Here is a 27,315-nt window from a genome sequence, read left to right as displayed (position 1 = left end):
AAGAAAAGTCAGTATTATTTTGAAAATCATGATTCTTTAAATTCGTTTTATTTGTGTGTTCACCTTTTAATAACAGAAAACTGGTGGTCAGTACTTGAACCTCCACTATTCCTCAAGATTGTAGAACTTTTTAAGGAAGTTGTGGTACATCTTTTGAAACTCTACAAGATTGGCATTCCCCCTTCTGAAAGAAGAATTTTCAACAGTTTTCTTCATACTGCATTAAAGGTTTTAGAAATATTACATAGGGTATGTCCAATAGTTTATTTTCCTCTTTCCCCATTCCTACTAACAAATCAATGATGTTTCTTTTAACATTAATATATTACAGATTTAAATTGGCATAAAAGATACATAGTAGACATTTGAAAAGGTTATCTGAATTTTTCTTTAAAAGATACAGTACATCTGTATTTTGGAGCTTTGATCTTATTTGACTTTGTTAGGCATTTATGGATAACTTGTCTGTAGTTGGACAGAACGATAGCATACTAATGAATTAGAATTCTCTTTATATTTTCTTGTGAAGAACGTAATTTGTTAGTTTAAATTTTTTTTTGTTACTTATATGTGGTTATCATATGAAAGAGACTGAATTCTTTCCTTCCCTTCCTTTCAGTGTAAAGTAATAGTACCCTTTATACTTGTAGCAGTTCAAAGTTATATGAAGAAGTCGTCTCAGCTCTTTCAGATGGATTTGAGATATTCCTGACAGTTGGTAGATATATCTCTATTATGCCATTTGGTATTCTTGGGATGCTGTTTTCTTTTTGGGAGACATGACCTAAGGGAGAAGCTATATTTCTAGCCCCACAAATGACTAATGAACCTTTACTCTTTAGGTTGCTCCCCTTAACAACTTCTTGAATGTTTTCAGACCCTTCTTGCTTAGTGCTGAGGTAAATGATAAGAGAATAAAGAGGTCAGTCCTTCTGTTCTCATAAGAAAGAACCCTTATGGAACATTTATATTTCCTTTTTATTCTTTTATGAAATTCCAGAGTATTTTCTAAATGACTTTTTGAAATTACTTTTTCTATTGTATTTAAAATGTCGAAGATTCCTAGGGAAAAAAGTCATTTCTCTTTATAATCAAAGAAATGATAGCCATTCCTTTCCTAGGAAACAAGTCGTTCTCATGTTTGCCCTTTTCAGAACCACCCTTTCTTATAGCATTTTAGAGTTAACTGGATTCTGCAGTAATCTGCTATTAATAGGATCCTCTAACTTCATGGGTCGATCCTCTACTTTCTGTATGCCTTTTGTCTCTGATTTAAGAGATTAATTAGATTTCTTTTTCTTTCCTCTGGACTCTTTTCCTGTTCCAGTGAACCATTCTTGTCAGCTGGACCCTATTCCCAAATAATTATTTACTCTTTTCCTTCCTTCCTTATACACGTATCTTTATTACCCCTTTAAGTAAATATATGTATTGCTTTAGCTATGTCTTTTACCACAAGTAAAAGGGACGGTAGGAGAAGAGGAAGGAATTGAATATTTTGTCTTTCATAATTACAGACAGAATTTGAGCAAGTAATTTAAGTTATCTGCTTATCTCGGTAGCCTCAATCTCTATTGAAGAAGAACCCTATAGGGTTCCATCTCCAGAGACTTTTTTGATGGAGCCATGCTAGGTACTAGTATCCTGAGTTTTCACTAGTTAAAATGGAAGAGAAAAGGATCTAATAGTGGCCAGGATTAAAACCTCCTTTCTATATTAATTCATGTGAGCACTTTATATATATTCCTCATTTAACTTTTTCAACTCTGTGTGGTTGATATTTTGCTCCTTAATCTGAATGTCAAAGGTCATAAACCCAATAAGTAGTAGAGTTGAAATATAAATCCAAGTCTACTTCCAAAATCCTTGCTGCTCCCAATGTACTTCTGTATTGGCAGATATAGTAATATATGTTTGACAGGGGATTTGCTTTTATTTTAAGCCCCTAGATCTAGTGGTTCCTATTTCCATAATAGTTGATCATGTTATATTGTCAAAAGATCCTGTTTCTAACTCCATTTGTGCTGTTTCCTATTCTCTATAATTTTTTATCAGGTCTTTTCTTTATCTCATATGCAAATAGAGAATTATTTATAGAATAAGGATTAAAATACTGGCCTAATAATTATTATACCTTCAAATGGCAGTGATTTTTGTTATCACTATTAGTACCACTTAGATGGGAAACTGCTACTTTTGATTCATTGGTGTATATAAAAACTAGGTCCTTATTTGAAATTGTTACATAATCAAAAGCAGAATGATAATGTATCAATTTCTTAAGCATCTCTTACTGGGAGTTCTTAGAGCAGTCATTTATCTTTCTTCTACCCTCTATTTGGAGAAAACTTTCCTTGGTCCTAATCTGCCATAAATGGATACTTATGGAAATTAACTATTAGGGGTGATTTATTTTCATCTTTAGTGAAACTCAAGTTGCTTATCAGAAATTTGTTTTTTCAAAAACGCTTATAACTGACAACTGTATATATTCATTCTCTCTGCTGCATGGTTGAGAAATAGATGTTTCCTCAAATGATTTCCTTCTTGACCTGACCCTAGGGTAGGATTAGGAACTAGAGAACCAGACTGTGTGTTTCCTAATCATTTTGTGATATATGGATGACTTGTTCCTCCCTTTGCCATGTCCTTTGGAAACTTTTTGAATTAAAAATCATATCCAGTGCTCTAAATGGCATAAGAAAGATAGCTTTGGTACCTGCTGTCAGGAATGAATGTATTACCACATAAATGAGTTTACTGGTGAGTAATTGGCTTATTTAGTAGTTTCTGAGTTTTCACACAGTACATTATAGAGTTACTGATATTTCTAACAAAAAGACTTACTTGACCTGTCTAGTGTAATTGCTGCATATCATGCTAATCTTCTAAATAAGTGATTTTCAAAAAAATTTTTTGCAAGGAACCCTTAAATTAAACCAAACAAATAAGAACATCTCTACTTACCATATACCATCTTTGAGATGAGGTTTATAAACCAGAATGCTAAACTGTAATTAAAATGTGAAATTAAAGTATTATGACCAAACATATAATTTTATTTTGTCCATTTCAGTCAGTATACTTAATATATAAGTTTTGAACCACCATGTGATTTCTTCTTTTTTAGTTCATTTTATAAATATTTATTGAGTGCCTACTATGTGCTTATCATTGTATTAGTCATCAGGGTTGCAGTGATAAGTAAAAGATGTGATTTCTTCCCTTTTTAAGATTATACATTTATAGCGGTTGTATACATACAGGCAAATAAACATTTATATTATTGCATGATAAGTGCTGGATTAAGAAAAATGAAGGGTGCTATGAGAACACATAGAAGGGCACATAACTCAGAATTAAGGAACGCTCCCTGGATAAAGTAATGTCTTCATATCTACTGTACAAATGTATTTTTATGTTTTCTTAAAACTGTTGATTTTTATCTGTAAATCTGTATATACAGGTCTTCTGGATTAATCTTCTGTTCAGTGTCTAATTCCCCTATTTTTACAGCATTGCTAACTGATTTTTCTCTTTAGTAGTTAAATCACTGTGACTAAATTAGCAGCTATAATTTTTCCTCTAGTCTAAGTTTGACTGCAGTTTGTCTGTTCCTGAACCAAATTTGGTTTCTGAATTGTTAATTTTTATTCAAACGTAGTATTTCTTTTCAAAAACATATTTGCAGGATATATGGAATACAAACACTGGTTGCTATTGGTGATGGAAACAGCAGTTTATGTTTTAAAATATAAAATAGTTAAAGAAAAATATGTATCAGTAATCAGTGGAGTATGAATCCTTTTCTGCAAGTGTCAATACATTTTAAGAGTCTACTGTGATAAAAAGTTAGTGTGTATATAGTCATACGCTATTTAACGACAGGGATACATTCTGAGAAATGCATTGTTGGGCAATTTTATCGTTGTGTGAACATCATAGATGGCACTTAACAAGCCTAGATGGAAATAGCCTACTACAAACCTAGGCCAGTTCTTATATAGGCTGTTACTCCTAGGCTGCAAACTGGTACAGCATGTTATTGCACAAAACAACATGAGATTAAGTCAAAACACAAGAAGCAATGATGCAATCAAGAGATGTGGTAAGCTTGAGATATACAAGGAGGGAGGCGGGGAAAAAAAAAACCCAAAATTATCTTCTGGAGGGTGGGCCCATTATACTACAGGCTTACCCCACTAGGAGACTGTTCTAGGAACCCACCTGTATCAGTGTACCAGCTGGCATTGTTGGGAGAGGCTGCATTGGGCTTTAGTGAATTTGTTTGAAGACTCAACACATTTGCCTGTTTCATAATAGGGTATTTACTAGCACACCTGCCCACACCATGCTGAGTGTTCAGCAGTTTTTGACCAAAAATGGCATGACCTTTGTGCTGCCCCACCCTTTCTATTCACCCAGTCTCACCCTGAACCACTTTTTTGTTTCCCCACATGAAAAAGTCCTTAAAGGAAATCATTTTGCTGATGTGGAAGAGGTGAAACAAAAAAATGTCAAAATCACTAAAGGGCATCAAAATCGATGAGTTCAAAATTTTTTGAACAGTGGAGAAAATGTCTCAATAGGTGTATTATATCAAATGGAGAATACTTTGAAAGTGACTGAAGTTAAAACATGTAAGAATAAATACACAGTTTTTATAAATAAGTTCTGGGTTTTTTTTTGGGTCACCCCTCATATGAGGCTGCTTGCTGCTAGTATCACATGGCCTGGTGTTTTACACCCAACTGTTTTTTTTTTTTTAATAAGTAAGAAGACTACACTGTAAAATAATGATTAAAAGTATAGAATAATAAATACATAAAGCAGTGATATAATTGTTCATTATCATTATCAAATTTTACATACTAAATATAATTGTTGTGCTGTACTTTTATACAACTGGTAACACAGGTTTATTTACACCGGCATCACCACAACATGAGTAATGCATGAGTAATCATCCATGAAGGCTGCCATGTCACTAGGCGAAAGGAATTTTTCACCTGTACTATAATCTTATGGAACCACCATTGTATATGCAGTTCGTCACTTACTGAAACATCCTTATGCAGCTCATGACTGTATTTATAAACAAATATTGGAGGCAGAAAGCTTAGACATTTTTTGTATAATTGTGTGTATTTTCATTTTTAGTAGAGTTTGACTAGACTCTTAAGTCGTCAAGGGTCTGCAAACTTCCTCTAAAGGGCCAGATAGTAATATATTTACAATTTGTAAGCCATGTGGTTTCTGTACAACCAGTCAACTCTCAGCTCTGCTGCAGACAGTATGTAAATAGATGGGCATGGCTGCTTTCCAATAAAACTTGTTTTACAAAAAACAGTCTAGATAGGGTTTGCCCATAGACTGTAATTTGCTGAACCTTGCTCTAAGATCAAGGTTTTGATATCCAGATATAAAACATCTTTGTTTTGTTTGAAAGCCAGGAATAGCAGTTTTACTCTGGTCAGTTCCTCTCACAGATATAAATTTATCAAACAGTGAAAAGAACAAGCTCAGCATGCTTTTGTCAATCAATAGAGTGAATAAAAGTATCAACTTCAAGAATGAAAGTAGTAGTATTAATATGTGTTTCTTAAACTGGGTTATTTGTATCCCCAAGAGTAAACCAGAGGCTTAACTGTTCGTTGTACTTGACATAATTTTAAACATTATTCATAAAAGGAAGAAAAGAACATGTGTTTTTACATATATATTCTAATACAATATAATTAGAACAATGTGTTCTAAATATATTGCACACATTTATATGTACAAATATTCACATATTTTTGTGTGTGTATATATAATATCTTTCAGAATTTTAAAGAATAAATGAGATAATGTACATGACATCTACTTAGTAAGTGGACCATAGTGATAGCTATTATTTTATTAATGGGACATCAAGTCTGAGTGGATTTTAAGGTAAAATCTGCAATTGAATGAAAATTTTAAAGTGCTGTTAGAAGCATGAACTAAGCCAACTGAGCCTTAGCAGCCAGGAAGCTTTAGCTATTGTTACTGTTATTTAAGTCCCATCCCCAACCAGAAGTCTTAGTTTCTAGTTTATATACACTCTATGTATGTTAATTGTGCTTATCTCATACTGTGTGTTATATAAATATTTTTCATTTCTACTGGGTTTTCAGGTACTGAATGCATATATTACATCTTACCAATCTGTTTTCCATAGCACTTAACTAGTATATTGCATGTAGTAGGCACTCAGTAAATTTTTTTTATGAGAAGAGAAAATTAGCTAAGAAATGTTAAGCCTTTTTCTATTAAAACATTTTTTAGCCTTTCTCAGATACTAGTTAAGCTTAATGTTAATGACATTTATTTATTTCTTTGTAGGTAAATGAGAAAACGGGGCAGATTATACAGTATGATAAATTTTATGTACATGAAGTACAAGAATTGATAGACATAAGGAATGATTATATCAATTGGGTTCAACAGCAGGCCTATGGAGTGGTATGTTTCTTATTGTATTTTATGATTGCATTTTTATGTGTCATTTGTCCTAATATGAAAAAAAAAATTGCTTGTGTTTGAAATGCTGAAGTTGTTTTAGAGTTTTAATACAGAGCTTATTAGTGAAAAAATACATTGCAAAGGAGCGGCCATATATTACACGTATTTATAAACAAACATTCCAGTCTTATACCAAAGCCAAATCAAAAAGATAGATTACAGTTTTCTAAAGAAAAATACAAATTTGACATGGATTTTAACCCCCTTCTTGTTTCAGTGTGATTGCCTCTTAATTCTCTAAAAATTGAGAATACTAGAGTCCCTGATAGTGGAAATTTAAGGCTATACAGAGGTGGGCAAAAGTAGGTTTACAGTTGCTCATATAAAAGAAGACATGCAGGTTATAATTATTACAATAGCTTTATTAATCAAAAGAATGTCAGTCACAATTCTAAACCTACTTTTGCTCACCCTGTATTATTGTCATGAGATCAGTGCCTCAGAACTACTAGAGGAGAGCCCTAGGACTTTTGTTGCTATTTTTTAATTTTTTCTCTTTTACATGTTTAAATTTATTTCCGATTTTGTGGTGTATATCCACATCTGTACATACTTCTTTCTGTGTGACTAAATCTCTAATAATTGGATACTTAATGTCCCATTAAAATAAAATTTGAATTAAGCAGATAATTTAAGCATTATGTATAGAAGTTAATAGAAGGGTGAGTAGCCTTTCATTGCTTGCCAGGCACCAGGTACAAGCTCCTTGTGGATAGGCACTCTGTCATTCTATTCACCAGCACCTTTAATATTATCTGGAATATGTCTAGTAGATACTAAAAATGTCATATAGTTTTTTAATGGTAATGTGGTTGGTGTGTGCTATTTTTAGGATACTCTCACCTATAGGTATCAGATCACTTCTAGAATATGTTTTGCTTCCCTAGGTACTTGGGTCTGGACTGGGAGAGATTTGTTGATCCAACCCTCACCCCCCCGAATCACTAGGAATCTAGGTCAGGTTTATAGTTATTCTACAGATTTAGGTATACTCATTTGTTCATTCAACAGATATTTATTGGGAATCCCCTATGGAACAGGCACTTAATTAAGTATTGGAAATACAGTGACGAACCAGATAGTTAAGGACCCTGTTTTCATAGAATTTATAATCTGTTGGGCAAGATGGACAATAATCAAGTAATGCAAAAAATATTATTTAATAATATACCCATATAGGTAATTAAAATAGAATGTAATAAAGACTGGTTTCATGCAGTTGGGTAATCAGAAAGTCTTGTCTAATGAAGTATGAGCAGAAGTCTGAATGATAAGAAGCAGCCATTAAAATGAGAGTACAGAGAATTTCAGGAACAGTGAACATTGGTAAAATACCTTGGGTAAGAAAAAGCTTGACGTGTTTGAAGGATAGAAAGAGGCCAGTATGGTTAAAATATGGAGAAGGAAGACTTCTGGGAAAGGATAAGAGAAGTGGGCAGGTGCCAGATCATGGAGGTTCTATAAATTAGGATCAGGAACTTGGATTTTATCTGAAGTGTTGTGGTAAACCATTGGAGGGTGGTAAGCACGGGGGATTACAGTGTGATTTATATTTTAAAATCATCTTTCTGTCAGCTCTGTGGAGAGTGGAGTGAGGGGAATAGAGCAAAAATGAAAGAGGGGAGACTAGTTAGAAAACTACTAAAATAGGGTGGTGGGGTAAGTAATTTTGGAGCTTGGCTGCGGAGGGTCTGTCTTCATCTGCCCTCAACCCTTCCTCTCCCAGAGGTAGTGAAATGCCTTAGTCTGTGAGAGCAGAGGGGCATGGGCCCTTTTCACTCACCTTTGTGTCTGTGTAGATGTCTCCTTGGTTGTCCCAAGCTTGGCAGGTGCCTGTCCACAGGTAGACTGTGGATCCCGGGGGCCTGGAGAGACCCATGCCCCTCTCTGTCAAGGGGCTGATGGTATCTGTGGCCTTTCGAAGTGGTAAGGGAGGGAGAATAGCATCCCTAGGGAATTGTGCTTTCTTGGGTACCAACCCTCTCCCCTGCCCTGCCTGACTTCATCCTTGTATTTAATTAAACAAACCCTTTTCTTTTTTTGAAGTATATTTTATTAATTATGTTGTTACAGTAGTTCCAATTTTTTCCCCCTTTGCTCCCCTCTGCCCAGTACCCACCTTCCCTCCAGCAGTCCTACCCCCCTTAGTTCATATCCATAGGTCATGCATATAAGTTCTTTGGCTTCACCCTTTCCTATATTATTCTCAACTTCCCCCTATCTATTTTGTACCAAACGATTATGCTTCTTAGTCCCTGCACCATTTCCCCATTTCTCCCCCTCCCCCCTCCCAGCTGATAACCCTCCAAATGATCCCCATACCTATGATTCTGTTCCTATTCTGGTTTGCTTAGTTGGATATTTTTTTTAGGTTCAGTTCTTGATAATTGTGAGTTTGTTGTCATTTTAGTGTTCATAGTTTTGATCTTCTTTTTCTTAAATCCCTTTGACATTTTATATAATAATGGCTTGGTGATGACGAACTCCTTTAGCTTCACCTTGTCTCAAACCCTTTTCTAAACTCAAACAAAACAGAACAAAACCTATGAGTAGTCTATGAGGAGATAAAATGATTGGTTTGAGTAGGATGGTGGTTGTGTAAATGGAAGAGAGAAGTGGACTTGGAATATGTCTCGGAAGTAAAAAAAGGACAAGAATTGCTGATGGTTTGGAGATGAAATGAGGAAAGGAGGGAAATCAACAAAGGAGATTAAGGAGTGGTGGGTAAGGCAGGAAAACTAGGAGAGAGTTGTGGAAATCAAAATTAAGGAGAAAAAAAATTAAGTGAAGGAGAAACTGTTGAATGCTGCTGAAAAATAGGATAGAATCAGAATTGTGCAATGAATTTGGTTACATGAAGATTATTGGTAACCTCACTGACTAATGCTAGTATAGGTTGAGTCATACTTAAGGTAAATTTGGAGGTGAGGAATAGGATGCAATAACCATAGGCAATAACTTCAAGAAGTTCTTCATTAAAGAAGAAAGAGCAAAGAACGTGGAGTGGTAGCTGGAGTCCAGAGACAATACTTTTTGTTTGTTTGTTGCACTTTTATTTTATTGTTTTTCAATTACAGTTGTCCCAATCCCCCCTCCCCCCCGAAAATACTTGATCTCGGGAAGGTTTTGAATAAATATTTCCTTTTCCCTATTTAAATCTCTCACTTAGGCAAAGCTTTTCAAACTCTTTTGTCCACAGCACCCCTAACCAAGAGCAGGGAAAAAACCCTATTCCTTGAGGTAACTTTCCCTCGGCGAGACTTGTTTGATATCTCATGTTCTCTTAGAATGAACAGATTTTTGGACATAATGCAGGGGTTGGCAAAAGTAGGTTTATAGTTCATATGAAAAATTGTATACTACAAGAGTTAATAATGTGAGAATAAACTCTGTTTTGTGTAGTCACAACTATAAACCTACTTCTGCCTTTCCTTGTATTACAATAAAAAATGGATTTAAATTATTTACCATTGAGGAAAATTGATACTTCTGTAATCAAACTTTGTTCCAAGATTTTGCATATAAACTCTAATATAGTCGCTAGAGTACTATAGGTCTTTGAGCATTATTTTTGAAACTGGAGTGATATATGAACGCCTGATAAGACAATTTCTTAAGAAGCCTGCTGTTCACTTACATGATTGTTTTGTTTAAATATGTACAAACCCTAAACTAGTTCTGAACTCACAATTTATCTTTTTTTTTTTCACATATATTTTATTGATTATGTTGTTACAGTGGTCCCAGTTTTTTCCCCTTTGCTCCCCTCAGCCCAGTACCACCTTTCCCTCCAGCAATCCCTCCCCCTTTAGTTCATGTCCATAGATGGTGCATATAAGTTCTTTGGCTTCTCCATTTCCTATACTATTCTTAACATCCCCCCGTCTATTTTGTACCTACCAATTATGCTTCTTGATCCCTGTACCTTTTCCCCCATTCTTCCCCTCTCCCTTCCCCACTGATAAACAACCGTATGATCTCCATATCCATGATTCTGTTCTTGTTCTAGTTGTTTGCTTAGTTGGTTTCTGTTTTTTACATTCAGTTGCTCATAGTTGTGAGTTTGTTGTTATTTTACTGTTCATAGTTTTGATCTTCTTTTTCTTAACTAAATCCCTTTAACATTTCATATAATAAGGGCTTGATGATGATGAACTCCTTTAGCTTTTCCTTGTGTGGGAAACACTTTCTCTGCCCTTCCATTCTTAATGATAACTCTGCTGAATAGAGTAATCTTGATTGTAGGTCCTTGCTTTTCATCACATTGAATACTTCTTGCCAGTCCCTTTTTGCCTGCAGAGTTTATTTTGAGAAATCAGCTGAGTCTTACGGGAACTCCTTTGTAGGTAAACTCTCTGCTTTTCTCTTGCTGCTTTTAAGATTCCCTCTTTATCTTTAACCTTTGACATTTTAATTATGATGTGTCTTTGGTCCAACTTGTTTGGGACTCTCTGTGCTTCCTGGATTTGTATGCCTACTTTCTTCACCAAATTAGGGAACTTCTCTTTCATTATTTTTTCAAATAGGTTTTCAGTTTCTTACTCTTCCTTTTTACCTTCTGGCATCCCTATGATTTGGATGTTATTACTTTTGGAGATGTCTTAGAGTCATCTTACTCTCTCCTCAATTTTTTCAATTCTTGTTCCTTCATTCTGTACTGGTTGACTGTTTATTTCTTCCTTATGTTCCAAATCATTGATTTGAACCTCAGCTTTTTTCCCTTCACTATTGGTTCCCTGTGGATTTTCCTTTATTTCACTTAGTGTAGCCTCATTTCTTCCCTTATGCATTTGCCTGTACTAAATGAGTTCTCTGAGCATCCTTATCATCAGTGTTTGAAACTCTGCATGTGATAGGTTGGCTATTTCTGTTTGGCTTAGATCTTTTTCTGGGGTTTTGTTCTGTTTTTTCATTTGGGCTATATTTTTTTGTCTCCTCATTTTGGCAGCCCCCCTATTTTTCTTTCTGTGTATTAGGTACAGCTGCTTTGATTTTCCGTCTTGGTGCACCTTTATGTTGTATTGGGCAGAGCCTTAGGTCCTCATCAGTACAGGGCAACCAGTTGCACTGCTTTATGACGTTGTATATCGCAGAGAGGTTAGAGAGGGAACAATGCTGCTTGCTCAGCACTTGTCCCTTTTCCAGTCAGTTCACCCGCTTCCTGTATGTGACTGGTGCCGCTCTAGCCATTGCCCTGGTGGTGGTTCCCAGAGTGGTAGGTTTGCATGCATTCTAGGACTGTGGGGGCCCTCTAAACGAACTCTCCTGAGAAGCTAGCAGTTTCTTCCACCGCCCCAACCCGCACTGGTTTTCACAGCCAGAAACTATGAGTCTTCATTTTTCTGGCTCTGGAACCCTGGGCAGTGCAGTCTAGCCTGGGACTGGGATCGCTCCCCAGGTGTCCCTCCTGACTTTTATCCACAATGTGAATGTGGGGCCACCTATTGCGTTGGCCACCGCCGCTGCATTGCCACCACCTTGCCGTTGCTTCCTGGGCACTGCAACACTGTTTCTTCTCTGCCCTGGCTCCCTTTCTCCTACCCATCTGGATGAAGATTTCTTCTTTAAATCCTTGGTTGTTGGACTCCATACAATTACATTTTCTGGCAGTTCTGGTTTTTTGTGTGTTTTTTTAAGTATATTTTATTGATTATGTTGTTACAGTTGTCCCAATTTTATTTTCCCTTTGCTCCCTTCAACCTCCCTTCCCTCCAGCAATCCCACACCCCTTATTCATGTCCATGGGTCGTGCATATAAGTTCTTTGGCCTCACCCTTCCCTATATTATTTTTAACTTCCCCCTGTCTATTTTGTACCAACCAATTATGCTTCTTAATCCCTGCACCGTTTCCCCATTTCTGCCCCTTCCTCCTCCCAGCTGATAACCCTCCAGATGATTTGCATACCTATGATTCTGTTCCTATTCTGGTTTGCTTAGTTGGATTTTGTTTTTATTTTTCAGATTCGGTTGTTGATAGTTGTGAGTTTGTTGTCATTTTAATGCTCATAGTGTTGATCTTCTATTTCTTAAATAAGTACCTTTAACATTTAATATAATAATGCCTTGGTGAGGATGAAGTCCTTTAGCTTGACCTTGTCTGGGAAGCCCTTGATCTGCCCTTCCATTCTAAATGATAGCTTTGCTGGATAGAGTAATCTTGGTTGTAGGTCCTTGCTTTTCATCACATTGAATACTTCTTGCCAGTCCCTTCTTTCCTGCAAAGTTTCTTTTGAGAAATCAGCTGACAGTCTTATAGGCAGCCCTTTGTAGGTAACTCTCTGCTTTTCTCTTACTGCTTTTAAGATTCTCTCTTTATCCTTAACCTTTAGCATTTTAATTATGATGTGTCTTGGTTTGGTCCTCTTTGGGTCTAGCGTGTTTGGGACTCTCTGTGCTTCCTGTACTTGTATATCTATTTTCTTCACCAAATTTGGGGATTTTTCCTTCATTATTTTCTCACACCACTGCCTTGCGGCATACCTCTTCAGGGGAAAGGCTAAGGGAGTAAACCCCGACAGAAAATCCGGAGCCGGAGTCCCTAAGGCGGTTTGACGTTGTAGTCAACACCGGCAACTCCTGCGGCGCACCTGAAGCCAAGCTGTATTGACTCCGTCTTTCCCTTGGACCCTTCAGCTGCGAAGAGAGGGGGTGTCTGCTGCATGGGCAACAGCAGACCCTCCATATCACCCTGCCCAGGCTCTGTAGCTTCAGCTTCACTGGAGAGGACACTCCAGCATCATCGTAAGATGTCGATTCAACACGGGAGGAGACAGATACCGTGTCACTCCCGAGTCGGACTGCACAGCCATTCTCGGCAGTGCAGATAGACTCTTAAGAAGCTACACCATCGTCTCTCGAGACGGACGGCTGCCGATGATGAATGATTTTCTCACATAAGCTTTCAGTTTCTTCCTCTTCCTCTTCTCCTTCTGGCACCCCTATGATTTGGATGTTGGCATGTTTAAAGTTGTCCCAGACGTTCCTAAGCCTCTCCTCATTTTTTTCAATTCTCATTTCCTCATTCTGTACTGGTTGACTGTTTTTTTCTTCTTTATGTTTCAAATCATTGATTTGAACCTCAGTTTCCTTCCCTTCACCATTGGTTTCATGTGTATTTTTCTGTTTCACTTAGCATAGCCTTCACTTCTTCCCTTGTGCATTTGCTGTACTCAAGCGTGTCTGTCAAGTTTGTGAGCATCTTTATCACCAGTGTTTTGAACTCTTTATTTGTTAGGTTGGCTATCTCCTTGTTGCTCAGTTGTCCCACTGGAACCTTGATATATTTCCTCTTTTGGGCCATATTTCTGTCTCCTCATCTTGACAGGCTCCTGTGTGTGTTTGCCTCTGTGTCTTAGGTAGAGTTGTCACACCTGTTACGTTGTAAGGGGCGGAGCCTTAGGTATTCGTCAGTACAGGCGACTGGTTTCACCACGTTGTGGTGATGTATGTGAGAGAGGGGTCTGGGAGGGAACAATGCTGCTTGCTCTGCACTCGCCCCTTTTCTAGGCACTTCTCTCACTTCTATATGGGACTGGCACCTCTGTAGCTGTTGCTCTGGCCATTGTTCCCAGAATGGGTGGGTCTGCGGACATTCTAGGATTGTGGGGACTCTTTAAACAAGCGGACTTTACTGAGAGACTAGCTGTTTCTTCCTCCACCCCAAGCCCCACTGGTTTGCACAGTCAGAAGCAATGAGGCTTTATTTTCCCTGGCTCTGTAGCTGTAGCTGTGTGGTCTGGTCTGGTGCTGGGAACGCTCCTCTGGTGTCTCTCCTACTTTTTAAAACCTGTGACTGCACTTTCCACTGGCCTGCCGCAGCTGCTGCTGCCGCCGCCGCCACTGCTGCCACCACCACACTGCCCCTCCTACCTGTCTGGATGAGTATTTCTTCTTTATATCTTTGTGTGTTATACTTCCATGTAGCTCGATTTTCTGTAACTTCTGGTTGTCTCTAGTTCTGAGGTAGTTGTATTTGTTTATGGAGGGAGATGCAGCATGTCTTTCTAGGCCTCCATCTTGACCGGAAGTCCCTAGTCATTTTTAATGGAATTAATACTTTGCAGACTCTTGGACTGATTCCTTTTGCATTGGGTTACCGAATCGTATTTATGTATTTTTTTCATTTTCTTCAGGTTTTAAGTGTCTTTTTATTTCTGTTTAGCCATCAAGACCTTGCATACTTACTTGCGTTACTTCAGTAACTTCAGTATCCTTTCTTTGTACCTTCTTGAAATAATCCTATATTATGCCCTTAAATCAAGAAGACATCAGCAATGGTATACTGTTTTGCCATAAGTAATTAATTGAAATGAAAATGTGCCAAGGAGCTGCATCTTTCTTGTCCATAACCAACTGTAACCATCATTAACCATTGGTATTAAAAGCCTTGGGAAGTCTGCTTTAGACCATGAGACTTTTGAACAATCCTTCAAGTCTTTTCTTATTCCAGCTTCTAGGACATAGAGTAACTTAACATTAGACATGCTTTGACTCAATTTCAGGGCCCCCACACTAAAAATAGTCAAAAGTTAGTGCTTAAATATGTGGATTTGGAGCCAGTAGTAGGTCACGCGTTGAATGGTATGTTGAATTTTTAGCAGTAGACCTTTGGTTGACTTTATATGTTTTATAGTACCTTGTTCCATCCCTTAAAACACTTTTTTTCTTTTAAATTTCCCTTGGAAATACTCCTTGACTGAATTAAATTTGCAGCTACTGTAACAACTACCTTGTGCTTTTGTCTTAAGATACTAAACCTTTAATTGAAATTTCTAATAATGATTTTAATCTGTTTGTCCCTCTCTGTCTCTCAGGTAAATCATTTTGCTTGATAGCTAATAGCCTCTCTTCTTTTCCCAGGTTTTCCACATGTCCCGTTATTTTTCGTATTCCTTCCAGTTAACATCTCTCTTCATAATCAAACTTATGTTCTGCTTTAGTCACACTATAAATTCTAAAATAATCTTATCAGCTCTCCAGTACATAACGATGTGCATAGCACCTTTATCTATTTTATATAGTAGTAAGGAAATAGTGCATATATTAATGTTTTATTACTTAAGAATAAAATCCATCTCCTGAGATATAACTATTTTGGTATCTAATATAATTATCAAGAGGCCATAGATAGTAAGAAAATACTAAAGGTGTTTTTTTGCTTATTCAGACTTTCTTAGTAGTAATAGAACTTTAAAAATGTCCCATAGGATATACTATAAAAGGATTTCAGATATTCCTGTTAAATTGCTTTCAAATTAAACTTAGTATAATCAAACTTAGTATAATCTAAAAGGCTTTTTTTTTGCAGAACAGCTTCCAGATACATTCTTGTTAACATTGCCAGTAGGGGCACCTATGTAGTGATTACTTGGTATTCTGAGTTTTTTGAAAGAAACAATTATCAATAATTAACTTTCTCAGAATAGGATGTGTATAGTCATATTTTGCTTATGCTTATACTGCTTTGGCTTTATTTAGCACAGTGTAGTGAGAGAACCCTAAGTCTTTGCTAATATTTTAAAAACCCCAGTGATACCCCAGAAGGCATGTGAGAATTTAGCCAACTACAAAATTACAGGGAACAGTCCACACAAGATTGCCCTCACTTCTAATACCGGGTGCAAGTTGGTATTAGAACCACTCTCAGGTTCAGTAATTTTCTACAAGTCTTCAGAGAACTCACTGAAAACTATTATACTGATGTTTACAGTTTATTCCAGGGAAATGATACAAATTAAAATCACTCATGGGAGGAAGTACATAGGTGGAGTCTGGGAAAGGTACCAAAAGCGGAGCTTCTGTTTTCTCCCTCTGGTCATGGACAAGTTATTTTCCCAGCATTTATGTGTGACAGTCCTCACTGAGTGGTTCCAACCAAGAAATCTCACCAGAGCCTTGGTGCCCAGAGTTTTTAGTGAGCCTCGATCACACACGTCCCATGTGTCTGACCTTTAGTCTCAAGCCTTTCTGGAGGCAAAACTGGTAATCACATGGCCCAGAGCCCCCAGGTAAACAAAGACAATCCTATTAGGAGACATTCCAAACACCTATACATCACTTCCCAGTAGTAGAGGACAAAGTCAGACCTCTCTTCAGGTAAGATTCACCTTCACTATACAAACTACAATCTGCAAATTTACTAACGTTTTTGGAGATTCTAGCACTTCATTTGAGTTTATACACTGAGCATATGTGAAAGCTTTTTACAAGGAAGTGTACATTTCTGTTCTTTGAAGTGGTGAGCTTTCATGATAATTTCCATTATTATTGGGTTGGCCAAAAAGTCTGCATGGTTTTTTTCCATAAACGAAAGACACATTTTTCATTTTGACCAATAAGTTTATTGATTTGGATATTTTTAATATGTTGCCTATCCTCCTGCATGGTATAACGCTGATCGTTCTCCAATCATTTCTTGATTTGATTCCTATCAATTTCACCTGGTCTGCCCTACTGTGGAGCATTGTCCAGCATAAAATCTCCAGCACAGAACTTCGCAAACCACTTTTGACACGTTTGGTCAGTCACAGCTACAGCACAAACCATTTTTTTTTTTTTTTGCGTTTCAGTTACGTCTTTACCTTTCTTGAAATAATAAAGCATAATATGCTAAAAGTATTGCTTATTTTCTTCCATCTTCAGTATTGAAATGGCTACACAAAATTTCACCAGTTTGGTAAGTTTTTTTTGTTTTGTTTTGTTTTTAATGCACACTGATACGACGGCTGTCACAATACAGTCTTACAAAATTGTTTCAAATGAAGTTAAAGACAACTAAGCACTACTAGAGCCATCCTTCGAAAACAAACAAACCAACCTTTTGGCCAACCCAATATTTCCATCCTAAATATCTCTTTCTCTATTTCTTCCTTCTGCTTATCAACCCCTGTGCCCTGTCCTATACGTTACATTTTAAGCCATAGTGTTAAAGAATCCGTAATACAAGATACCTATGTTTCACTGGTTATTCCTGAAAAATAAAAACTTATGATTTATTTTCTCACCTTGTTTCCACATAGCATTTTACTCTGCTAACCACTTTTCAAAGATTTTGTCAAGATTAACAAAGTGTTAAACTTTGAGGACTATTTTTTCCACTTGCCAGGTAGAAAAACTGAGCCCTAAAATGATTTCTTCAAGACTAAGTTAGGCTAGGATTAGTTTTCCTGTTTTACCTGAATTCTTCAATTGAGGTGCTTAGTAGCTGAAACCAAATTTATTATGTTCAAGCATCAATAATTTTATGATCACAAGTTGCCTGAAATAAAAGTGTTACATTTATAGATCTATAAGGTACATGTGGAAAGGGTAAGTTTTGTTATAGATGTATTGTGGTTTACTTCATTAGTTCAATATTCTTCTGTAGCAAAATATATGAAATGCTACTTGGAATAGAAATAGTTAAAACTGGACACTAACATTACTCTTTCCTCATTATTGTTACATTCTGCACTGCTGATTTAGGATGTCAACCATGGATTAACTGAGGTAAGTTTGGTATCATAGCCTCATGTTCAGAGTAAAATACACTGCTTTGTCTTAAGTGATTAGGAGTGCTACTTTATATATACATACACACACATATATATATATCGGTAATTATTTATGAAAATGAATGTTTAGAAATTGTCCTGTATAACATCTCAGAGAAATTTTATGAATAAAGTTAAAGCCTCTGCTTTAATTTAATATTACACTTCTATCATTCCTTTCAACAATATTTGCTTAAAATTAGTTCCTATTCTCCTAATGTCTTTCAGCATAAAATTGTGTTCTCAGAATATTAAAAAACACACTTTAAAATTTGACAGATGCCTACACAATAAATCAGAAAACATTTTATATTAGAAAAGTAAAATGACCATCAATTTTTAAACTAACAATTGATACTTGAAATAGTCATAAAATTAAATACATTTTTGGTATGATTATCTTCCTCACTTTGCATTATATAGTCAGCAATCCTAAGCCTACCTTTTAACACCTGGGAATCTTGTAGTATAATACTTCCTTTATACTTCTGTTTTGGGCTGTTTTGTTGTTTTGTATTGCTTTGCTTTGCTTTTTTCCCACTTGAACCAACGAAGCATTTAGAGTTAGCTTTAAATTATAGGCCTAGCATTGTTTGCTTCCTTGTTCTCAGATAAAATTATCAAATACAGTTGTGGACTTTCCAAAGGGAAAAGTCTTTTGGAGTTTCAGAATAGTTAAATGAGTTTCCATCGTTAATAACTAGTTAGTGACACACATAGAGATTGGAGTTAAAAATTGTCATATGAAAAATAGTGAAGAATAATTTACTGTAAGGTTAATATAATTCAGGTGTTGTCTTACCTGTTGAGAACAGAGAGTTGATATTCCGTACTGATTGGGCATTATTGGTTTGTTTTTGGTTTTTGTTTTGTGGCCATAGCTAAGAGAGTGTTAGACAAATTGAAATAGATTTAAAAGAATGCAGTTATGATATGGAAAAGCTGGGAACCATATTTTCAGAATGGCTTAGAAAACTGGGAGTATTTAGTGTGGAACAAAAGATAGCTTAGGGAGAGAGCATGAGGACTTGAAATATTTAAACCATATATACTTCCCTGTAGAGGCAAAATGAAGACTGAAATATAAGACAAAGTTATGCACAGTGATGTATAAAAAATGCAGATTCAAGCTAATATAAAGAACTTTCTAAGCATTTAAAAAGAAATGGTCTGTTTCATGGTGTATTAAGTTTTCCCTAGAGGCCTTATAGCAGGGGTGCTGTGTCAGGGCTGGCACAAAAGGACTGCTTTGTTGGGTAGGTGGTAGGAATACATCTTCCTCCAACTTCAAGAATTGGTGACTGGCAGTTCATAGTTTTTTGTATTTTTGTGCACTATTAAAACACTTAGCAATCCATTACTGCATTACCTACCTGCAAGGATAAGGAATTGTCTATAAGATGGCTAATGTATGATATACTATGTGTAATAATAGATCAGTTCTCCCAATTTTAAAGGTTATGTGTTAAGTGAACAGATTGTTGGACTCATTAATGGTGGAACCCTAATAGTTAAATGAATAAATAAGTAGATTGCTTTACCATTCGCCTCAGTTGCTAGAGTAGCCCTAGCATATAAAAACTAAGTACTGTATTTAACTTGACGGTTCCTTGTTTAGAATAATTTGCCATCTACTTCACTGAAACTTGGAGTTAATATGTTAAGGAAAAAGTACTTGTAATTTATGATCTTGTGGACTGTTAAGAATAATTCCTTTCTAAAGTTGGGAATTGGGTTATTCTAATACCTCATCTCATTATCAGTAAAATTTCTATACAGGCATACCTCGTTTCATTGCACTTTATTGTGCTTCACCATGTTTCATTTTTTACTAAGTCAAGGCAAGACCCTCCACAACAGCAGAAAGATTATGACTTGCTTTTTTGTGATACTTGCTTTATTCCAGCTGTCTGGAACTGAACCTGCAGTGTTTTTGAGGTATGCCTATATTTGGAAATAAGCAACATGTTTTATTTATAATTCCTGAACAACACAATGAATAAACCAAGAATGCAATTAACTTTACAAGAAGCGACAATACCTATAATAAATACAATCACTAACCAATTTGTATTAAGTTAATTTTTTATTTCCAGTTGGCAGATATCCCTGTTACAATCTGCACATATCCATTTGTATTTGACGCCCAAGCAAAAACAACTCTGTTACAAACAGATGCAGTCTTACAAATGCAGGTAAAATATTGTATAATACTAACCTGATTTGAGAGTGGATTTTGGGTTGTTTTTATGAAGTTTTTTAAAAGTAAATGTTTGTAATTTGCTTATAGTCAGTAATCTTTGGGCCATTTTGTACCTGTGTGGTCTGTCTTTTGCAGAGTACCTTTGGTACCTATAAAGAGGACTGTTGTATGATACATGTATATTCTTATGAGGGCTACTTACATATATTTAAATGAAAATAGAATAATTTAGCCATTAATCATTATACTGTATATCTAAAAATGGTATAAGCCTCTTTCATTACAAAAATATGCAATCTTTATAAATAATTCTGTTAGTTCACTTGATTAAATGTTGGTTTGTTTCTTGTCGTGCTTTTTATGTTTCCCCTGTGTATATACTTGGTAAAAGATGGAAGTGACTAGAGGTGAGATAATGTTGAAGTAGGATTCATTTGATCATTTGTTTAGGAGGATAATGAAATTTCCTTGAAAAAAGTTTTAGTAAAAAATATTTTTTAAGCTTGATTGTCTCCTCTTCCTCCCTCTCCTTTCTCCCCCACTCTCTATTTTACATTATGACTTTGAAGGGCTACAGTAAGTTTGCTTTATCATTTGAACCTGTATAAAATAAAAAAAGGTTTTTGCGTTTCTTTTTCTGGTATAGAATATCTGACTATAGAGACTGGGGACTAAGGAAAGAATGAGAAGAGAGAGACCTTGGGCATTTAATATTCTAAAAGTGCTTTAAAAAATTAACTCCTTCCTCAGATGTTGATAGCTATTTTCATTCCTTTAAAATTAATGCATTTCATATTCTAAATTTCTCCAGGTATTTAAATAATAGATACTAGGGAGTATTTTAGAGATGTGCTTATTTCCATTTTCATCAAGAGAAAAAAAATAAGTATTTGGGGGGGGTTCTCTACTAACAGCTCATAAACCACTTTTTTGGCAGCCTTTGTTAAAACCAATAAGCTAATCACTTGGTGCATTTACTATAGGATATTCCATTTTAGACAGGAACGGAAAACCATAGGAAAAGAAGAAAGGCTTTAAATGGTAAAAGCCAAATGCTTGCTTTCTGAGCACATATGGTGATCACTCTACCAGATGAATTGCTATACCTCCTTATTTAGCCAGGCTGTTTCTTAGTCTCTTTAGAGGTTTGTTTTAATGCTGTTTTTTTAAACCACAGTCTCCATCTCAATTCTCTTTTGAGAAACAAGAGTGTTCAGATTTATCAGTATTTACAGTTCCATGCTTACTTTTTTCTTTTATTAAAGTAACTTTATTATTATTATTATTTTTACTCCTCACCCAAGAATATGCTGTTATTGATTTTTAGAGAGAGAGGAAGGGAGAAAGAGAGAAACATTGATCAATTACCTCTGGTTCATGCCCCGACTGGGGACCAAAATCCACAACCTAGATTTGTGCCCTGATTAGGGATCGAATCCGCAACCTTTTGGTGCACAGGACAACACTCCAACCAACTGAGCCATGGCTCCATGCTTACTTAATGGTATCATTAGTTATATGTTGATATTAAAAATTCAAAAGGGTACTTTTTTATGCTCAAAACACAGTTTCTTAAGCTCTTATAATAGATACTGTGTTAGCTGCTACATGAATTCAGTAGCATAGGAATTATTATAGGGATTATAGGACATCTAATTAATAGGTAGAGGTTGGTTTATTTAGTCACAGTAGCTTCTTTGTAGCATTGCTATTAAAATTTTAATCTTTTCTTTTCTAGATGGCTATTGACCAGGCCCACAGACAGAATGTCTCCTCTCTTTTTCTCCCAGTTATTGAATCTGTGAATCCCTGCTTAATTCTAGTGGTACGTAGAGAAAATATCGTCGGAGATGCAATGGAAGTCCTTAGGAAAACAAAGAATATAGACTACAAAAAACCGCTCAAGGTAATATGACATTTTCTGTTGTATAATTGGGACTTTTATTCAGAAAATATGTTTAAAGTTTTCCTGTTTGTTTTTTCTGTATCTTTGGAACTTAATAAAATTGATGTACTTAAAAAATTTTTTGAACTGTTAATTGATGAGCATTAGTTTGTAATCAGTAACATGTTGTAAGGTCTCCAGAATATACTTTCGTTTCTTTACATTCATTGTTTGCATTATGCTATCTTAGGTTATATTTGTTGGAGAAGATGCTGTTGATGCAGGAGGGGTACGCAAAGAATTTTTCTTGCTCATCATGAGGGAATTATTGGATCCTAAATATGGCATGTTTAGGTATTATGAAGATTCCAGGCTCATTTGGTTTTCTGATAAGGTAAAAAGCCCAACCATCTAAATTACTTCCTGTGTATATACCTGTGTATCTACCTACATGTATCAGTTAACTCAGTAAATGAGAGTTATTACTGGATTCCTAACATACTTGATTCAGAAATTGGCTGTATTGCAATTTGAAAAATCATAAAGTTTGAAATCAAGAGTCATCAAAACACTAATACTTACCACACGTTTCAAATTAGCAAAATAAGTTAAGGAATGACCAGCCTAAAAATGGTGTTGACTTTTTCATCTGCTGATTTAGAATTGAGGACTAAATAGTAATTACCAGATTAACTTTTCATCAGGGAAGAATTAACTTATCATTAGGGAGTATTGATTTCTCTACCTTTATCACTTAAGGCAGTGGTAACTGCTCAACAAACTACAGTCTATGAGTTAAGTTTTTCCCAGCACATGTTTTTGTAAATAAAGTCATGCCCATTTATTTATCCATTATCCATGGATGCTTTCTAGCTACAACTGCGGAGGCAGAGTTGAATAGTTACGACAGAAACCCTATGACTAAAAAAGCCTAAAATACTTACTATCTGTCCCTTGACAGAAAATGTTTGCTGACCCCTGATTTAGAGACTATGGATGAAATGGATGGTTCAGTCTGTAGAACTCTTGAGTTGAAAGAAATGTAAATAGAATATTTACTATTAAATTTAATATTTACTACTAATATTCTTGATGTATTATTTATTCATTTGTGATGTTAGCAGTCATTGAAGATCGGTGTTTAGACCCTGATTTATTAGGGGTTGCAAAATGGTGCTACTCTAATTCCTACCCCCCCCCCCCCCCCATTTTATTAGCTTGGATACTTCTACAAATTTCCCCATATCAACTATTTGGTTCCCTAGAAATACAGTTTATATGGGAACCATAGTCAAGTGGTGACAATCTGAATTTTTGGTTTTGTTTGTGGGTTTAAACATATTTGATGTTTTTCAATTCATTGCGGTTGTATCTTTATTGTTGCTCACAGTATCCTAACTTTGTCTAGGGAGAGCTTTTCTAGTTGGTGCCTGAGTCCTTTGACACCATCTCGTTAACCTTTGGTAGCTTCTTTGCTACCTAGTGTTACTTAGTATGATAAAATGTCCCAGACTTACACATTTACTGCCTGACAGTACCAACATTATGTTAAGTGAAAATAGTTGCTGAAAATTATTTTTGCAGTTTTTTTTGTCTATTGCGTATACCCCAGGAGAGATACAAAAGAGCAATGTTTGGATATCACTTGAAATTGCTATACTCTGTTGTTATACCACCAAGTGGTACACACTTAGGTTAACTGGTTTTAGTTTTGATTTTTAGGGATTACTACTTTAAATTCAATTTAGTTTTGTAATTATATAAAATATTTACATAGTTCTAAAGTCAAATCTACAAAATACCTAAGAAATCCAGCTTCTGTCTCTACACCCTCCACCTTATTTTTCTCCTTCCTCCTATGGGTGGTCTTTTTAGAAGAAATATTATGGCTTAGCCTTTTTAAAAATAAATATAAGTACATAGATAACAGTATATATAAGTGTCAGTTTCCAGGTTTTGACCATGTTTGTTTAAGCTGTTATCATTGGGAAAACTGAATGAAGGGTACATGAGAAATCTGTATTTATTTGTGCAATTTAAAGTATTTAAAAATAAGTATTTTTTAAAAGAAGTGGTATATTATACATACTTTTTGTCCATCAAGGGTATTTTATTTTACATGGGAAATTGAAGCATGTTCACATGTTTTTATATTAATTACTCAAAAAATAAGAAATCAGGAGGGGATATCAGTTGCAGGAGCAGAGTTCTAAAGTTGTTAAGGAAGAATGGAGCGTAGTACACTTGTGGAGGATTAACTATAATCAGACACATAGATCCATAGTAATATATTAGGGTAAACCATGTGTACATGTAAACACAAATCTCTTGGTAGATTTGATAGTAGGAGATTGTGAAGGTTCTTTTAGAATTCTTTTTACTTTATAGTGAAATAAGATGCAAAGTCACCAGAGGGTTAGGGTGAGAGGAGGAAGGGTGTTGAAAATTTGAAGAGAAAGGGAGGTTGTGAAATAATCACTTTAGGGAGTTGGGAAATAAGTTGACTATGTAAAAGTAAGTGTAGGATTAGACTGGCAGCATTGGAGGACCATTTGTGACTTATGTTCATGAATTTAAAGTGAGACCAGTCAACATGATTGTGTTTTCTCTTTTAGTCACATGTTGCTGCAAAGGTTGAGGTAAGGGTGAGGCAGACAGTTGATCTTAATCAAGTTGGGCTTTTATCAAGTGAGTCAGGGTACATCAGAGAAGGAAAACTCTGACTCCAAAAAACCTCCGCTGCCTTGCGGCATACCTCTTCAGGGGAAAGGCTAAGGGAGTAAACCCCGACAGAAAATCCGGAGCCGGAGTCCCTAAGGCGGTTTGACATTGTAGTCAACACCGGCAACTCCTGCGGCGCACCTGAAGCCAAGCTGTATTGACTCCGTCTTTCCCTTGGACCCTTCAGCTGCGAAGAGAGGGGGTGTCTGCTGCATGGGCAACAGCAGACCCTCCATATCACCCTGCCCAGGCTCTGTAGCTTCAGCTTCACTGGAGAGGACACTCCAGCGTCATCGCAAGATGTCGATTCAACACGGGAGGAGACAGATACCGTGTCACTCCCGAGTCGGACTGCACAGCCATTCTCGGCGGTGCAGATAGACTCTTAAGAAGCTACACCATCGTCTCTCGAGACGGATGGCTGCCGACAATGATAAACAGAAGGGATTAAAGGGCAAGGAAGCGATTATCTGGATGGATCATGGAATTTAAGCTTTACAAGGAGCAAAGTATGAGGACTTGGTTGCGGGGTGGTGATAGAGTTAAAAATATTATGGTGGGGTCAATGGATTGTAGATGCTGGTGGAGTTCAGTTGGGGTATGAGTCCAGTTATTAGAAGAAATGAGTCACAAAGAAAAGAAATGATGGCTAGATAGGGAATGCTTGAGATTTTGAAGGGTTACAGTTCAATGTAATACATAACTATAGGAATGGGTGTTTGAGATGTGATGGAGGACAAGATTGTTGTAAATAAGCAAGTGGAGGAACTGAGAACCTAGTGTCTTGGATGCCCTTTTTGCCTGGATATTAAAATCAGAAACAGTGGCAGGAATAGTGTCAGAGAAAGAAGGCATAAAATAGTGCCAAAATCTGTGAGCGAGGAAATTGGAAGGTCTTCAGATGACGGCACAAGGTACAGCAGCAGGGGACGTGGTCAGTTGGCGTTTTAGAAGGGCAAATAGGGGGAAGTCTAGGAGGGAAGAACCAGAAGACCTACCTCTAGCCCCAGTCATGTGAGAGATTGGAAGAGAAAATAAGACACCATGTATGTGAGAGGAAAATAGGGTCCTTAGGGACAGTCTTGTTCATTTAGAAAAAGGGAAGAAAAATCTAAAGAAGTTTATGATACCAACAGTTTTCCAATTGATAGATTGTGAGTGTCAGAGCAAGCAGTGAAAGGGTTTGGGGAAGCAAGGACAGTTGTAAGATTATTCAGATTTTAGGGGCTATACAGTGCCACATGGAGGTGGGATTAGGGACATGCTGTGAGTTCTGGGGCTTCCTTTGTTGATAAATAGACAATGTAAGACATGTGACATAGTGCTGATGGCCTTTGACGTAGGTGGGTAATCTGCTTAAGTTATGGTCTCATTCTTGGCACTGGTATTTTAAAGCATTTTGCAGTGGTATAGCAGATAGAATTTGAGAGGGTACAGGGCATGGAGGCCTGTCCTGCTAGGAATACAAATTGTTCTGTGGGCCTTGATTCAGTTCTGCAAAGAAGTAATGTTCTGAGACCACGGGAGGGCAGTCTTAACAAGCTAGCTTTATCATGGATCTCTATGAGATGAGACCTTTTCAATTATATCTTAATTTGGTCAGTGGGAGCTTCACAGAGCTCTATTGGGTATATTTGACATGTCCCCATTGTTCTTTAATTATTCTTTACATTTGGTTCAGTGAAAAGTTCCAAGTCTATCTTGTGTTTTGCCTGCCCCAGCCTTGCCATTTGCCATTTCTCTTAAGAGCTGTGACTTCTCCAAGTGGGAAATGGTGTTTAGGAATCAACTGTGGATGCTAGGTATAATTTTACTCCCAGTGAATCATTGCTTTCAGTTTCTCACAACAGACAGAACTAGAAACTTTGTGTGTATATATGCACGCATACACACGTCATGGCTGTTGAAAACCATTAGATATACTGATACCTTTAATTCTATGCAGACACCACAGTTTACTCTAGCTTTTCTCCCTTTCCATTTTATGTGACAAATCACCAGTGGGAAACTTCATAGCTATCATTTTTAAGGTATTTACTCAATATACCTTTTATGTAGCCAGTGTTGTGGCTACATTGGCCAAGAAAAGCTCATCCCTGACAAGGGGAAGGAGAAAGGCAGAGGGCTTGTATGTTCTCTTTTATAACTTTTTAAATAAGGTAAAATGCACATAATGTTATCTCATTGTGGTATTGATTTGCATTTTACTAACGGCCAATGATGTACTTGCCTGGTCGTTGTATATCTTCTTCAGAAAAATGTCTTGTTAATTGGAATCTTTTTTAGCATATTTTATATATTCTGGATACTAGACCCTTATCAAATATACGATTTATAAAAATTCTCTCCCATTCTGTGGGTTGTCTTTTTACTTTCTTGATAATGTTCTTTGATACACTAAGGTTTTAAATTTTAGTGAAGACTTGGT

The 27,315-nt window shown here is 36.3% G+C and overlaps 1 protein-coding gene across 4 annotated transcripts in view; it reads left to right on the top strand.

Moving 5' to 3' along the window:
- The window catches only part of HERC4 (HECT and RLD domain containing E3 ubiquitin protein ligase 4), a 127,922-nt gene that overhangs the window by 80,751 nt on the left and 19,856 nt on the right, over positions 1-27,315 (top strand). For 3 of the 4 annotated variants that reach the window (XM_090278095.1, XM_090278093.1, XM_090278096.1), the window contains 6 exons: positions 77-249; positions 6,367-6,486; positions 18,011-18,034; positions 20,175-20,273; positions 22,020-22,187; positions 22,417-22,560. In XM_090278095.1, coding sequence (XP_090134221.1) covers positions 77-249; positions 6,367-6,486; positions 18,011-18,034; positions 20,175-20,273; positions 22,020-22,187; positions 22,417-22,560 — 728 coding nt within the window. The remainder of the gene's footprint in view (positions 1-76; positions 250-6,366; positions 6,487-18,010; positions 18,035-20,174; positions 20,274-22,019; positions 22,188-22,416; positions 22,561-27,315) is intronic. The other variant, XM_090278097.1, reaches the window with a different exon arrangement.

The sequence above is a fragment of the Furipterus horrens genome, unplaced genomic scaffold, assembly GCF_987537825.1.
Source record: "Furipterus horrens unplaced genomic scaffold, mFurHor1.1.pri manual_scaffold_5, whole genome shotgun sequence".
NCBI classification, from domain to species: Eukaryota; Metazoa; Chordata; class Mammalia; order Chiroptera; family Furipteridae; genus Furipterus; species Furipterus horrens.
Note: the sequence above shows the minus strand (reverse complement) of the source record. Positions and strands in the feature narration are given on the sequence as shown.